At 44.5% G+C, this 11,937-nt stretch overlaps 1 protein-coding gene across 2 annotated transcripts in view; it reads left to right on the forward strand.

Annotated features, from left to right (window-relative positions):
* coro7 (coronin 7) overlaps positions 1 to 10,747 on the forward strand; it is an 80,876-nt gene extending 70,129 nt beyond the window's left edge. For both annotated transcript variants that reach the window (XM_078417985.1, XM_078417986.1), the window contains exons 18-28: positions 632 to 718; positions 912 to 1,054; positions 1,669 to 1,773; positions 1,898 to 1,983; positions 3,079 to 3,220; positions 3,612 to 3,701; positions 3,821 to 3,937; positions 4,379 to 4,514; positions 5,139 to 5,230; positions 9,239 to 9,325; positions 10,343 to 10,747. In XM_078417985.1, coding sequence (XP_078274111.1) covers positions 632 to 718; positions 912 to 1,054; positions 1,669 to 1,773; positions 1,898 to 1,983; positions 3,079 to 3,220; positions 3,612 to 3,701; positions 3,821 to 3,937; positions 4,379 to 4,514; positions 5,139 to 5,230; positions 9,239 to 9,325; positions 10,343 to 10,351 — 1,094 coding nt within the window. In that variant the 3' untranslated portion in view covers positions 10,352 to 10,747. The remainder of the gene's footprint in view (positions 1 to 631; positions 719 to 911; positions 1,055 to 1,668; positions 1,774 to 1,897; positions 1,984 to 3,078; positions 3,221 to 3,611; positions 3,702 to 3,820; positions 3,938 to 4,378; positions 4,515 to 5,138; positions 5,231 to 9,238; positions 9,326 to 10,342) is intronic.
* Positions 10,748 to 11,937: the final 1,190 nt, after the last annotated feature.

Below are 11,937 nucleotides of genomic sequence, written 5' to 3' on the forward strand. Positions count from 1 at the left end.
ACATTGGAGAAGAGCGAAAGCTGATCTTAATGAACCACATAAGCTGGTTGGATCCAACAGGGTGGATGCGGAGCGGATTGACGAGATTGACGGACCTTTGAATTACATGGAGTCAGTGGAGAGAGTGATGTTGAGACCATGAGTGGATCAGCCACAATTTTATTAAATGTTTAGGCTGAGGAGCTTTCTGTTTCTCCTGCCTGTAAATGTTCCTGTTGTCATTTTGAACCCTTGTCCCTCAGCCCAAGATTTTCACTTCCACCTCACTCCCACTCCACCACCTACAGCTCAGTAGTTATCTCCCAGTAACCTAGTGAATGGGTTAACATGTGAATGTAATCAGTAGCAGGAGGATCAGTAACCAGAGGACATCAATGGAAATAAAAAAAGAAGAGGTGGCTTTCATTTGTTGAAAGGAGTTGATCTGATCTGCCACGTGCTTCCTGAGAGGGCAGTGGAGGCAGATTTTCTGAATGTAGGAAATGTCAGAGGGCCGTGGAGAAAGGGCAGAGCAGTGGGTGATAGGAGAGCGCCTTTAGAGGCACAGGCACAATGGGGTTTCTTTGCTGTAAGATTCCACGAGGCTGGGATTTTCCTGACTTCCTGGGTATGTTCAACTATTTGGTTTCAGCTGGTGAAGATGCAAAGATCCGAATCTGGAGGGTACCGGCCGGAGGGTTGACAGAAGTGCTCTCCAATCCCGAGACCATTCTCCATGGTGAGTTAGTGCTGAAAGACAGGCGATGATCATCTGGCGGCCCTTGTTTTACTGAATGTTATTGTGGGGAACAGAAATCATCATTTGTGGTCTTTGTACATAGTGATGTGCGACAGTGATGGGTAGAGGGGTGCTTTGAGAGTTGATACCACATACCCATGTGTTGACTGAATCAGTTTTCCTTTCTTTACAGGTCACTCAGAGAAAATTTATTCCATCAGATTCCACCCACTGGCCTCTGATATCTTAGCTTCTTCCTCATATGACATGTCTGTGAAAATCTGGAACCTCAGCTCAGGGAAAGAAGAGTTTGTACTGAAGGGGCACACTGACCAGGTACAGTAAAACTCTGGTAATCAGCACCCTGTAAACCTCAGTAGGGGGCTTCAAGGATTATTGGATATTGCTCCTGCTAATATACAAACCCACTCTTATTTGACATTTTTATCTATCACACAATAGTAGAATAAATTTTGCACTGAATCCAGTGAATTGAAAGAGAGCCGGAAATATGGCATTCGGGCTGGGGCTACAAGCCTTATTGCTGACCCCTGGAAAGTCTTCTTGGTGTTCTTCTTGTATTTCTAGAACTTGGTTTTTTAACAAATTATGTTTTTACACTAAGATCTTGTTTTTTGCACAATCTTCTTTTGGAAATTTTATGTGCGATTTATGTATAATTTATTGTTGTATGTTATCTGAGTCCTGCAATACTGCTGCAAGCAGAATTTTCGTGGCACCTGTCACTCACTGCACTCGTTTGACTTGAAAGTTCCTGTCCTCACAATCTCCTTCTTGCTTTCTCTCACACACTCACCACTTCCTCTCCCATCTTCCATTCTCTTTCTGTTTCGCCATCTTTCTTGGTCACGTGCTGCTGCTTCTCTCCTACTTCATGCGTACCCACCCCCCTTTCTCCTCCTAGCTCACATCTATCTATTCTCTTCCAGATCTTCAGCTTGTCGTGGAGCCCCGATGGACAGCATCTGGCAACAGTCAGTAAAGATGGCCAGGTTCGAATGTATGATCCTCGGCGCTCCATCGATCCACTTCAGGTGAAGTTCTGTCATTTCTTCAGCTCGTATATTGCAATATTTCCTCTCTTTGCACCCGTTGCTGCCAAGGGAGTCAGGCAGTGTCTGAATAGATGCTGATTCCAGCCCTGCTTGGGTTTTGCAGGAAGGACCAGGTCCCGCCGGCAGTCGAGGGGCACGGATTCTGTGGGTGAGGCAGGGGCATTATCTACTGGTATCTGGCTTCAGCAGGTGAGCGCAAGTAACATCAGGCACTGCAGAATGGGCCTGCATCACAGAGGGTCTGGATAAAAACAAAGCATTGCAATCCACAGTCTTTCACGCCTTCCAGCTGTCCCAAAGCACTTGAGACCAAATTTGGCACTGTCATCTTTGTTGTAGGAAAAACAGTGGCCAATTTATTTTAGGTTTGTTTAAAGATATAGCATGGATCCAGGGCCTTTGGCCCACTGAGTTCACTCCATCCATTGATCACCCGTTCACACTAGTTCTATGTTAACATACTTTCTCATCCACAACCAGGGGCAAATTTTCGAGGCCAATTAACCTGCAAACCCACACATCTTTGGGATGTGAGAGGAAACCGGAGCAGCCGGAAGAAACCCACATAGTCAGAGAGAATGCAAACTCCACACAAACAGTACCTGAGGTCAGAATCAAATCTGTGTCTCTGGCACTGAGGCAGTAGCTCTACTCGCTGTAGCCCCATCAAGCTCCCACAGATAACAGTCTGATAACGAGTAGGTGATCTGTTTTCATTATTCACATTAAATAGGAGCAGGAGTTGGGTAATCCTGCCCCAGCCTGTCAACATGTGACACCACACTCTCTTAAACCCACTCTGAAAAGGCTAGCAAGCCACTCTGCTTGGCAAATAGAAATGGACAATAAATGCTGGCCACAAGAACTGTCCAGTTGGCTAAAAAAATGAACAAATGCACAGTCTTTTACCTGGGGTAGCGGAATCAAGAACCAGAGCCCAGAGGTTTAAGGTGAGAGGCATAAGATAGGAGCCTGAGGGGAAACTTTTTCAGTCAGATGGTCAGGTGCCAGAGGAGGTAGCTGAAGTAGCTAAAAGACATTTGGGCAGGTACATGGATAGAAAAGGTTTAGAGGGATATGGGTCAAAAGCAAGCAAATCGGACTATCTTGGAATGGGCTTTTTGGTCAGCATGGACGAGTTGGGTCGAAGGGCCTGTTTCTCATGCTGCGTGATCCTAAGTGTAATGGGCCCTAGAAACTGTTCCCCCCCGGAAGTAAGTACGGATGTGTGTGGATCCAGGACGGCTGAGGGCTCGGCCTGACGCTCGGTGCTCTCTGTTGCAGCCGCAGTGAACGACAGATCTACCTCTACAAAGTGGGCTCGTTGTCATTGGGACCAATAGCAACATCTGACATCAACTTAGCCCCGTCCACTCTCATTCCCTTCTATGATGAAGACACCAACACTCTCTATCTCACCGGCAAGGTTAGTTCCCGGAGGGTATGTGGTGTTGTGAGCAATTTCTGGAAGATTGGGACCAGTGTTTCCAAAGGTGATGTGAGGAAACATCTTTTTATGCAGCAAGAGGTTGGGATCGTAGATGGCATCTTGGTGCGTGTGGAGAAGGGGACTGTATGACTCTCACTGCTCCTCTCTCTGTCCCCGCTCCCTCTTGGGCCTCTCCCTTTACCATTCTGCCTTCCCCATCTCCCACTCTGGCCTCTGCTTCCCAGCTTGCTTATCATGACTCTACTGAATGACAGATACCTATTTGAGTGGTAATTGTGGGTGCCACTGGGTCCTTGTGTTGCGGGATACTGGTGATGTTCACAGTGTTGCCGCTTCCTTTGGCACTAATGCTGCTGCATCCTCACAGGGTGATACCAGGGTTCACATCTTCGAGGTACAGTCAGAAGATCCTTATTTCCTTCATTGCAGCAGTTACAATTCTGCTAATCCGCACAAGGTAAGTGTAATATTATTGAACTTGTTCTGGGGCTTTACATGAACAGCTGACCAAATCTTTACCATACTCATCCAGTGGGTACCGAACCCTTGTGTCCACCTTTATCTGTTTCTTTCTAGGGACTTTGCTTCCTACCTAAGACTGAATGCAATGTGAGGGAGGCGGAGATCACACGAGCCTTGTGTTTGGGGAGCAACTCCTTGGAGTACGTGATTTTCAAAGTTCCCCGAGTCAAGGTGAGAAGCTGGTGGTGTTGAAAATGTGGGAACCATGGGATATGTTTTGCCAAAACTGTGAGGAACTGTCAGGGCTCTGAGATTTAGACATCAGTAGACAATAAATCAGCAGACAGCACATCTGGGGAGCATTGAACCAACAGACAGCACATCTGGGGAGCACAGGGCCAGCAAACAGCACACCTGGGGGGCACTGGACCAATAACTACACTACTGAGGGAGCACTGAGCTATGAGATGGCATATCTGGGGAGCACTGGACCAGCAGATAGCACATCTGGGGAGCACTGAACCAGTAGACCCCACATCTGGGGAAGGGGTTGGACCAGTGAAGCCACATCTGGCTGATTTGGGTGCCGAGCAGGTTATACCAGTCCTTTCCCCATGGTTCCTTCTGCAGAACTGTTCTTATTTTCTGCTAATTATTCTTCTCTCTTCACAGAAAGAGTTTTTCCAGGATGATATTTTCCCAGACACCACCATATGGTGGAAACCAGCTCTCACAGCCTCTGCCTGGCTGGCCGGAACCAATGGGCAGCATCAGAAGATGGGGCTGAAGCCTGACAATATGACCCCAGGTACCTGCACTACCTCCTCACCCCCCCCCCTCCTCATTCCCAATAACAAGGGATGACCGATGCAGAGACCCTAACAAATTATACACTCTGTGCAATTCAGCACTCACTCACTCACTCTTCCTCTTCACTTTCTCATTCATTCACTCATTCTCCCTCTTCACTCACCTACCCTCTCACCTCACCCACTCACCCCCTCTCCCTCTTCACTCACCCACTCCCTCTTTCCTCGCGCACTCATTCACTCACTTTCCCTTCACATTTTTACTTGATATTAATGGGGCCCCTGTAATGCAAACACTTTCTCACATTTATATACAAGAGATTGGAAATCTGAAATTAAAAATGCTGGAAACATTCAGCGGCATTTGTGGAAAGAGAAACAGAATTAATGTCTACAATATACTCACCAAATTACAACTACAGGCCACATCTTAAAGGCCAGTTGTATCTCTGCTGATGGTAGGACGTAGTTATGTGGCATCCATCCTACATTTTGACATGGATAAGAAGTAACGATTTCTTGATTGTGTTGTGCTTCATATCTGTTGTGTGTAATCTCCATCTTGGAGAGAACATGATTCCTGTGTATTTGAGGCCAGTATTAATGGTAGATTTCTTCCACAGTGAGTGCTGTGCCTAAAGAGGCACCTGTCAGAAAGTACCAGCCCTCATCTTTCTACCTGGAGGAGAAAACAGATGAGGAGAAAAAGGAAGAGGTAATATTGACTTCAGTGCCCCTTTTATTAGCCTTTCTTTCTTTTTTGTGCGTTTGTGTATGTCTCTCTCCCCTCGCACTTTGTCCCGTGTTCCTTTCCATTGTCACTTCCTCTCCTTTTGTCGGTGTTTCACTTTCATTCATTATCTTTGTCCGGCTCTCTTTGTTCATTTCCTTCTCCCTGTTAGTCTGCTTTTCACTGTTGCTATCACGGATAACTGTTTCCTTCACTCCTCTCTCCTCCATCCTCTTTAATCTTCACCCTTTGCTTCTTTTTTAAAGAAATAATGTGATTATATGTGGTTCCCATTTTCCACAGAGCACCCTCCATCAGCAGTCCTGCTCTTGTTAGTTTTTCCTTGTGCCTCACACCAAAGAACGACTTATTCAGAGTATCATTTACCGTGAATGAACAGTCGCAGGAACGGGTGATGGGAGATTCACAGGAAAGATCCAGAATTAACTCCTGCTTAACTGGAATTTTCATCACTACGATTTAGTAGTGTTTTTCTAAGTACAGGTGATTAGATATGTGAAGCAAAGGCGGTAAAGGGTGTTATAGAATCTTAGAGTTGTACGACACAGAAGCGGGCCCTTCGGCCCACCACATCTATGTCGACCATTTAACCTTTCCACACTAATCCCAAGTTCCTTGAGGGAAGGGAAAGAGCGGGGATGAAAAGGACTTGGAGATAGGAAATAAGTGTACGAAATAGGGAAAAAGGGCAAGGTGACTGTTCAAATGCACTTCAATTACACTTCCCAGTAGTCCTGCCCCTTTCCCCACCTTCACACACACATCTCCCATTCTCAAGGCTCTTATTTCCTTTATATCTCCCCTGTTTTCCCTTCCCCCCTCCCCGTCCCCTTCTACAATGAGATTCCCAGGCAATATGAGTGGTTAACATCACCTGGAGTACAACAGATGCCACAAAGAAGTGCGAAAGAACATTAGGAGGGACAAAAGAACACAGGTGGAGAGGCTAGCCAAGGAGGCAGAAATTGCGGTAACTCAAAGAAACATGAGGGAGTTATATACGATTACAAGGAAATTGGCCGGGACATACCTGCATAATAATAAACCAATTACAGACAAGAATGGCCAACTGCTTTCAACCCAGGAGGCACAGCTTGACAGATGGGTAGAGCATTTCGAAGAAGTCCTAAACAGGCCACCACTGGCAGTACAGCCACATATTCCCAAAGCCAGGATACCACTACAAATTAAGTGTGATAGACCAACAAAATCGGAAATAAAGGCTGCAATCAAGCAACTGAAAACTGGCAAGGCTGCTGGCCCTGACAATATTCCACCCGAAGCCCTTAAAGTAGATATAGACTCATCAACAGACATGCTCTGCGGCTTCTTTGGGAGAATTTGGGAAGAGGAAAAGACACCCACAGAATGGGCAGAGGGATACATTGTGAAACTGCCAAAAAAGGTGACCAAAGAAAATGTAACAACTACCGAGGGATCACCCTACTTTCTGTACCCAGTAAAATTCTCAACCGGGTCATCCTCAACCGTCTTCAGGAAGCTGTAGACAAGAGGCTACGGGACCAGCAAGCAGGATTCAGGAAGGATCGCTCATGCACAGACCACATAGCAACACTGCGCATCATCATTGAACAGTCTATTGAATGGAACACGTCCCTGTACATCAACTTCATCGACTTTGAGAAAGTGTATGACAGCTTAGACAGGACAACACTATGGCGCCTAATGGACCACTATGAAATTCCCACCAAGATCATAAACTTAATCAAGAACTTGTATGATGGAACCTCGTGCAAAGTTATGCATGCAGGCCAGCTCTCCTGGAGCTTTAGTATCAAGATGGGCGTCAAGCAGGGATGTTTACTGTCACCATTCCTGTTCCTCCTGGCAATGGACTGGATCATGATGGAAACAACTGAAGGGAAAAGAAATGGAATTCAGTGGACAATGTGAGAGCAGCTAGATGACCTTGACTTTGCAGATGACTTAGCTCTCCTATCACACACACGGATAGAAAAGCAGGAGAAGATGGACAGACTCTTACAAGCTGCAACAAAACTTGGTCTTACACCCAATACAGCAAAGACACAGGTGATGAAGATCCACTCCGAAACCAAGCAACCCTGTCCTCATGCACAGCACAGCCCTAGAGGAGGTAGAAACATTCACATACCTAGGCAGTGTTGTGGACACCACCGGAGGGGCAGATGCATACATAAAAAGCAGAATCAATAAGGCTAGAGTGGTGTTTTTAGATTTATTTTTAGAGATACAGCGCAGAAACAGGCCCTTCAGCCCACCGGGTCTGCGCCGCCCAGCGATCCCCGCACATTAACACTATCCTATACCCACTACGGACAATTTTTACATTTACCAAGCCAATTAACCTACGTACCTGTACGTCTTTGGAGTGTGGGAGGAAACCGAAGATCTCGGAGAAAACCCACGCAGGTCACGGGGAGAACGTACAAACTCCGTACAGACGGCGCCCGTAGTCAGGATCGAACCTGAGTCTCCGGCGCTGCATTCGCTATAAGGCAACAACTCTACCGCTGCGCCTCCGTGCTCAGGAAGATCTGGAGCTCAAAACACATCTCAATCAACACCAAAATATGCATCTTTAACTCAAATGTGAAGCAGGTGATGCTGTATGGATCAGAGGCATGGAAAACAACAAAATACACAACAAACAGGCTGCAAACATTCATTACCACCTGCCTCAGGAGAATACTAAACATCTGGTGGAGAGACAAAGTAAGCAATGTGGACCTGTGGAAAAGAACAAGCCAGGATCCCATTGACTTACAAATTCAAAGGAGAAAATGGAGTTGGATTGGACACACCCTCAGAAAACCTGCCACAAACATCACCCGGCAAGCCATGAAATGGAACCCCCAAGGAAAAAGGAAAAGAGGTTGCCCCAGGAACAGCTGACGAGGTGTCCAAGCAAAAATGTCTGGGAGTGGGCTCAACTGGGGAGTTCTCGAAAGAACCGCCAACAACCGAGTGAGATGGAGGACATTTGTCAATGGCTTATGCTCCCTAGAGGAGCAAAGACCTTAAGAAGAAGAATAGCATCACCTGCTATCTCAGCCCTATTATTCTCACAGCTACTTTTGATCTCCCTACATATTTGCTCCCTAACTCTCACTGATTATTGGTGGGGTCTATAATACAACCCCACCAAAGTGATCACCCCATCTTATTCATGCAGCCTCACTGGGCTGTTGCTGTGTGACAAACACCCAACATTAGGAGCTGTACTGCAGTGGAAGAAGTGGTGTTGCTATAAGACTTTCCAAAGGAAGTGACAAATATTGAATGATTGAATCTGCAGAACTGCCTGCAATACTCCAAGTGTGGACTAACCAGTCTTTTGTAAAGTTCCACCATAATGTCCCAACTTTTATAATCTATGCTCTGATCTGTGTAGACAAGCATATGTCTTCATAAGGAAAGGTGTGGGGTACAAAGACAGGAAGGCGATTCTTTATAAGTCAATGATGTTCATACAACTTTAGTATGCCATCCAACTGTGGTCATCACACTTAAGGAAAGACATGATGGTCTTATAGATATATCAAACAAATAACTGGACTGGTCTCAGGAATTTCAAATGCAACATTAGGCTGGAGAGAAGCTGGGTTCCTCTTGGAGCAAAGATGATAAGAGAAGAGATTTGATGGTAGTGGACAAGATCATTAACAAGATTAGCTTGGGTAGGTAAATTGATAAAAACTGTTCTCATTAGTTGCTGGTTTAAGAAATGTAAAATAGATTTAAAGTGCAGGTCAAAAGATACAGGGGGATGTGAGGAACTGGATCGGCACCTGAAGGACAATAATTTGCACAGCTGTAGCAATGGAGTGGAGACGTAGGTGTGAATGCTGGGGAGCCAGTATGGATTTGGTGGGCTGAATGGCCTCCTGTATCATACTCTGATTCTGTGAACAGATCAGATAGAATAGCCAGCCTTATATCGGGATGACTCATTGACTTCTCCCCTTGCAGCTGCTGAGTGCCATGGTGTTGAGACTTGGGAACCTGGATGATCCTCTGCCTCAGGATTCCTTTGAAGGGGTAGATGAGGAGGAGTGGGTAAGTACCATCGGTGGTGCACTCTGTGGATGGGCTGGTGGAGCTGGCAGTAGGTGTGCAGTGTGGACAGGGTGCACCATGTCTGACTGTAGTCTTCCTCCCCTCAGTGTACCTTGTACAGGAGTGTGCAGCAGAGTCCGAAATCGCTCGCTCACAGGGATCAGCACTGGGTCTCAGTCTTTTACAATTTATATAAATGATCTGGGTAAATACTCTGAACTTTGGTTGCTAAATTTGGTAATGAACAAAGCTAGGAAATGTTATGAGAGGGACATAAAAAGGCCATTAAGTTCTGCATGGACAAATAGAATATAGTGTGGAATAATATTGCAACACGTGAAATTGTCCATTTTGAAACACATAATTCAAAATTGAAACACTGTAGAGCTCTGAGGGGTATCTTGTGCATATTTGAAGGTCGAGTAAGTAATAAGGACAGCTAGTAGAATGTATTAGTATTGGTTTATTATTGTCATGTGTAGTGTACTGATATTCATTATGAGCTTATGACTGGAACAGGATCTTTCCTCTTGTGGTAGAATCTGGAACTGAGGATTGCTTTTTAAAAATGGATTTCTCTCATGGGTCTTTGGAACTCTCTTCATCAATGGAAGTGGAAGCTGAGGGATTGTTTTTTTTTATAGGTAGAAGTAGATAAATAAGCAAGGATACAATGTTGGCATGAGTAGACAGTAATGCAGAGTAGTTTAAAATCTCATTAATGATCTAATTAATGGTTTGAGGGGCTGAGGCTGGGAACAATAGTTGGAACTCCTTCTCTGCTGTTTCAAGAACCTTCTCTACTAGAAATGGACTGCAAAGTACCACACTAGCCTCGTCATCCCCTTTCTGATGAGTTACGCAGTATTATGGGTTGTTCGGTGCTCTCAACTAAGTACTATATCAAATTATCTTCCTATATTACAATAAAGAACTAGATGATACAAATGTTACCCTCACGGCTCTTTCACAGTGCTATATGTTACAAGCTAACCTGCTTCTTTTTTGCTATTGCAGGATGACTAGATTTCGGCCAAAGATCCATCAGTCAACGGAGGAGCAACTTCCTCTCTGGTCAAGTGCCATTATTCACAAGATCATTAACGGGCAAGAGACTGCCTCTCTCACCCCTTGCTCACACTCACCATCTCCCTCACCTTTTGCTCACGGCATCCCCCTCATCCCTTGCGCACCTTCACCATCACCCCAACGCTTCGCTTTGTGCAGCAACCCCTGCATCGCTGGCTGAAGCTCACCATTGCCCTCATTGCACCTCACACTCACAGGGCCATCCTTGCTCCTGCCACACTTGGTCACACATCTCCACGTGGATTTTTACCAGGGTCAATATTTTGCATTGTTGCTAATTATTTTATTAACAATCAAGAACGCATGTTTATTAAAAAAATACCTCCAACCAAAGGTTGAATGTTGTCCTGGTTTTTCATTGTCCATTGAGAGGAATGTACCCAGGAAATGGGAAACCTCAGACTCGATCAGCTTTCAACTGATACAAAAGCCATGTATTATATTGTGGTGAATGCTAATTGGCTACCTCAGAACATACAAGACTGAAATGGAACCAGGTCCCCTTCAATCCTGAAAGGTGCCTAAGAAGATGATCATAATCGGGATATTTTTAACCATGTAGACTGATCCAAAATAATTATTTATCATCTCTGCCATGTCCTCATTTCCGTTACTAATTCCCAAGTCTCAATATCTAAGGGATCAACTTTTGCTTTAGATACTATCCTCCTTATGCTATACATGTAGAAGCTTTTACAGTATATTTTATACTATTTGCTACTTCACTCTCATACTCCATCTTCACCCACTATAATTTGTTTTATCATCTTTTACTTATTTTTTTTAATTGCTAATCCTCTGGCCTACAATCAAACTTTGTAATATTTTAATTTGATACATCCAAATCTGACTAGACATAACTAGCAAATTGACGCAGTAAATTATGAACATCAAACCGTATTTTGTTTATAGGTAACTAGGACGTTATTGAATCTGAACCAAGATGATTTTTTTCACCTCAGCTTTGCCAATCCATTTGAGTGGTAAGAGGTTTGAACAGTTGCATTTCAATAGTAGTTAACTGTATGTGGAGGCTTTACTCTCAAGTTGTGTGCTATGTTGCACACAGATCAATTATCTTAATGTAGTAGGATAGTTTTCTGTTTTAACCATCTACAGATCATTAGAACTAACACCAAGAGTCTAATTTACAAAGATCAATGATGGCAGGTTTGGGTAAAGAGCAAACTCTGACTGAAGATTTCTGTGCCAAGAAAGGAACTGTTAACAGTGATGGGGTACATTGTTCCCAATGGTCAAGCATTCAATCAAACATTCCTGAGGTAAACAAAGATTGTGAGATACCCTTGGCACATAAATATATTTAACTCTTTCTGATATCACCAACTCACTGAAATGCCCGAAAGCACTATTCAGAATTGGTGTACATACTTCATGGTTACCAGAATCTAAAATCAGCTCTATTTTACAAAGCAGAGGGAGCCAGTCTTGTCTAAAAATAAATGAACTGGTAACAACTAGCCAAATTTGTTTTAAAACAAATCCTGGATTAAATAACAAGG

This window comes from Rhinoraja longicauda, chromosome 21 (genome assembly GCF_053455715.1).
Source record: "Rhinoraja longicauda isolate Sanriku21f chromosome 21, sRhiLon1.1, whole genome shotgun sequence".
Lineage (NCBI taxonomy): Eukaryota > Metazoa > Chordata > Chondrichthyes > Rajiformes > Arhynchobatidae > Rhinoraja > Rhinoraja longicauda.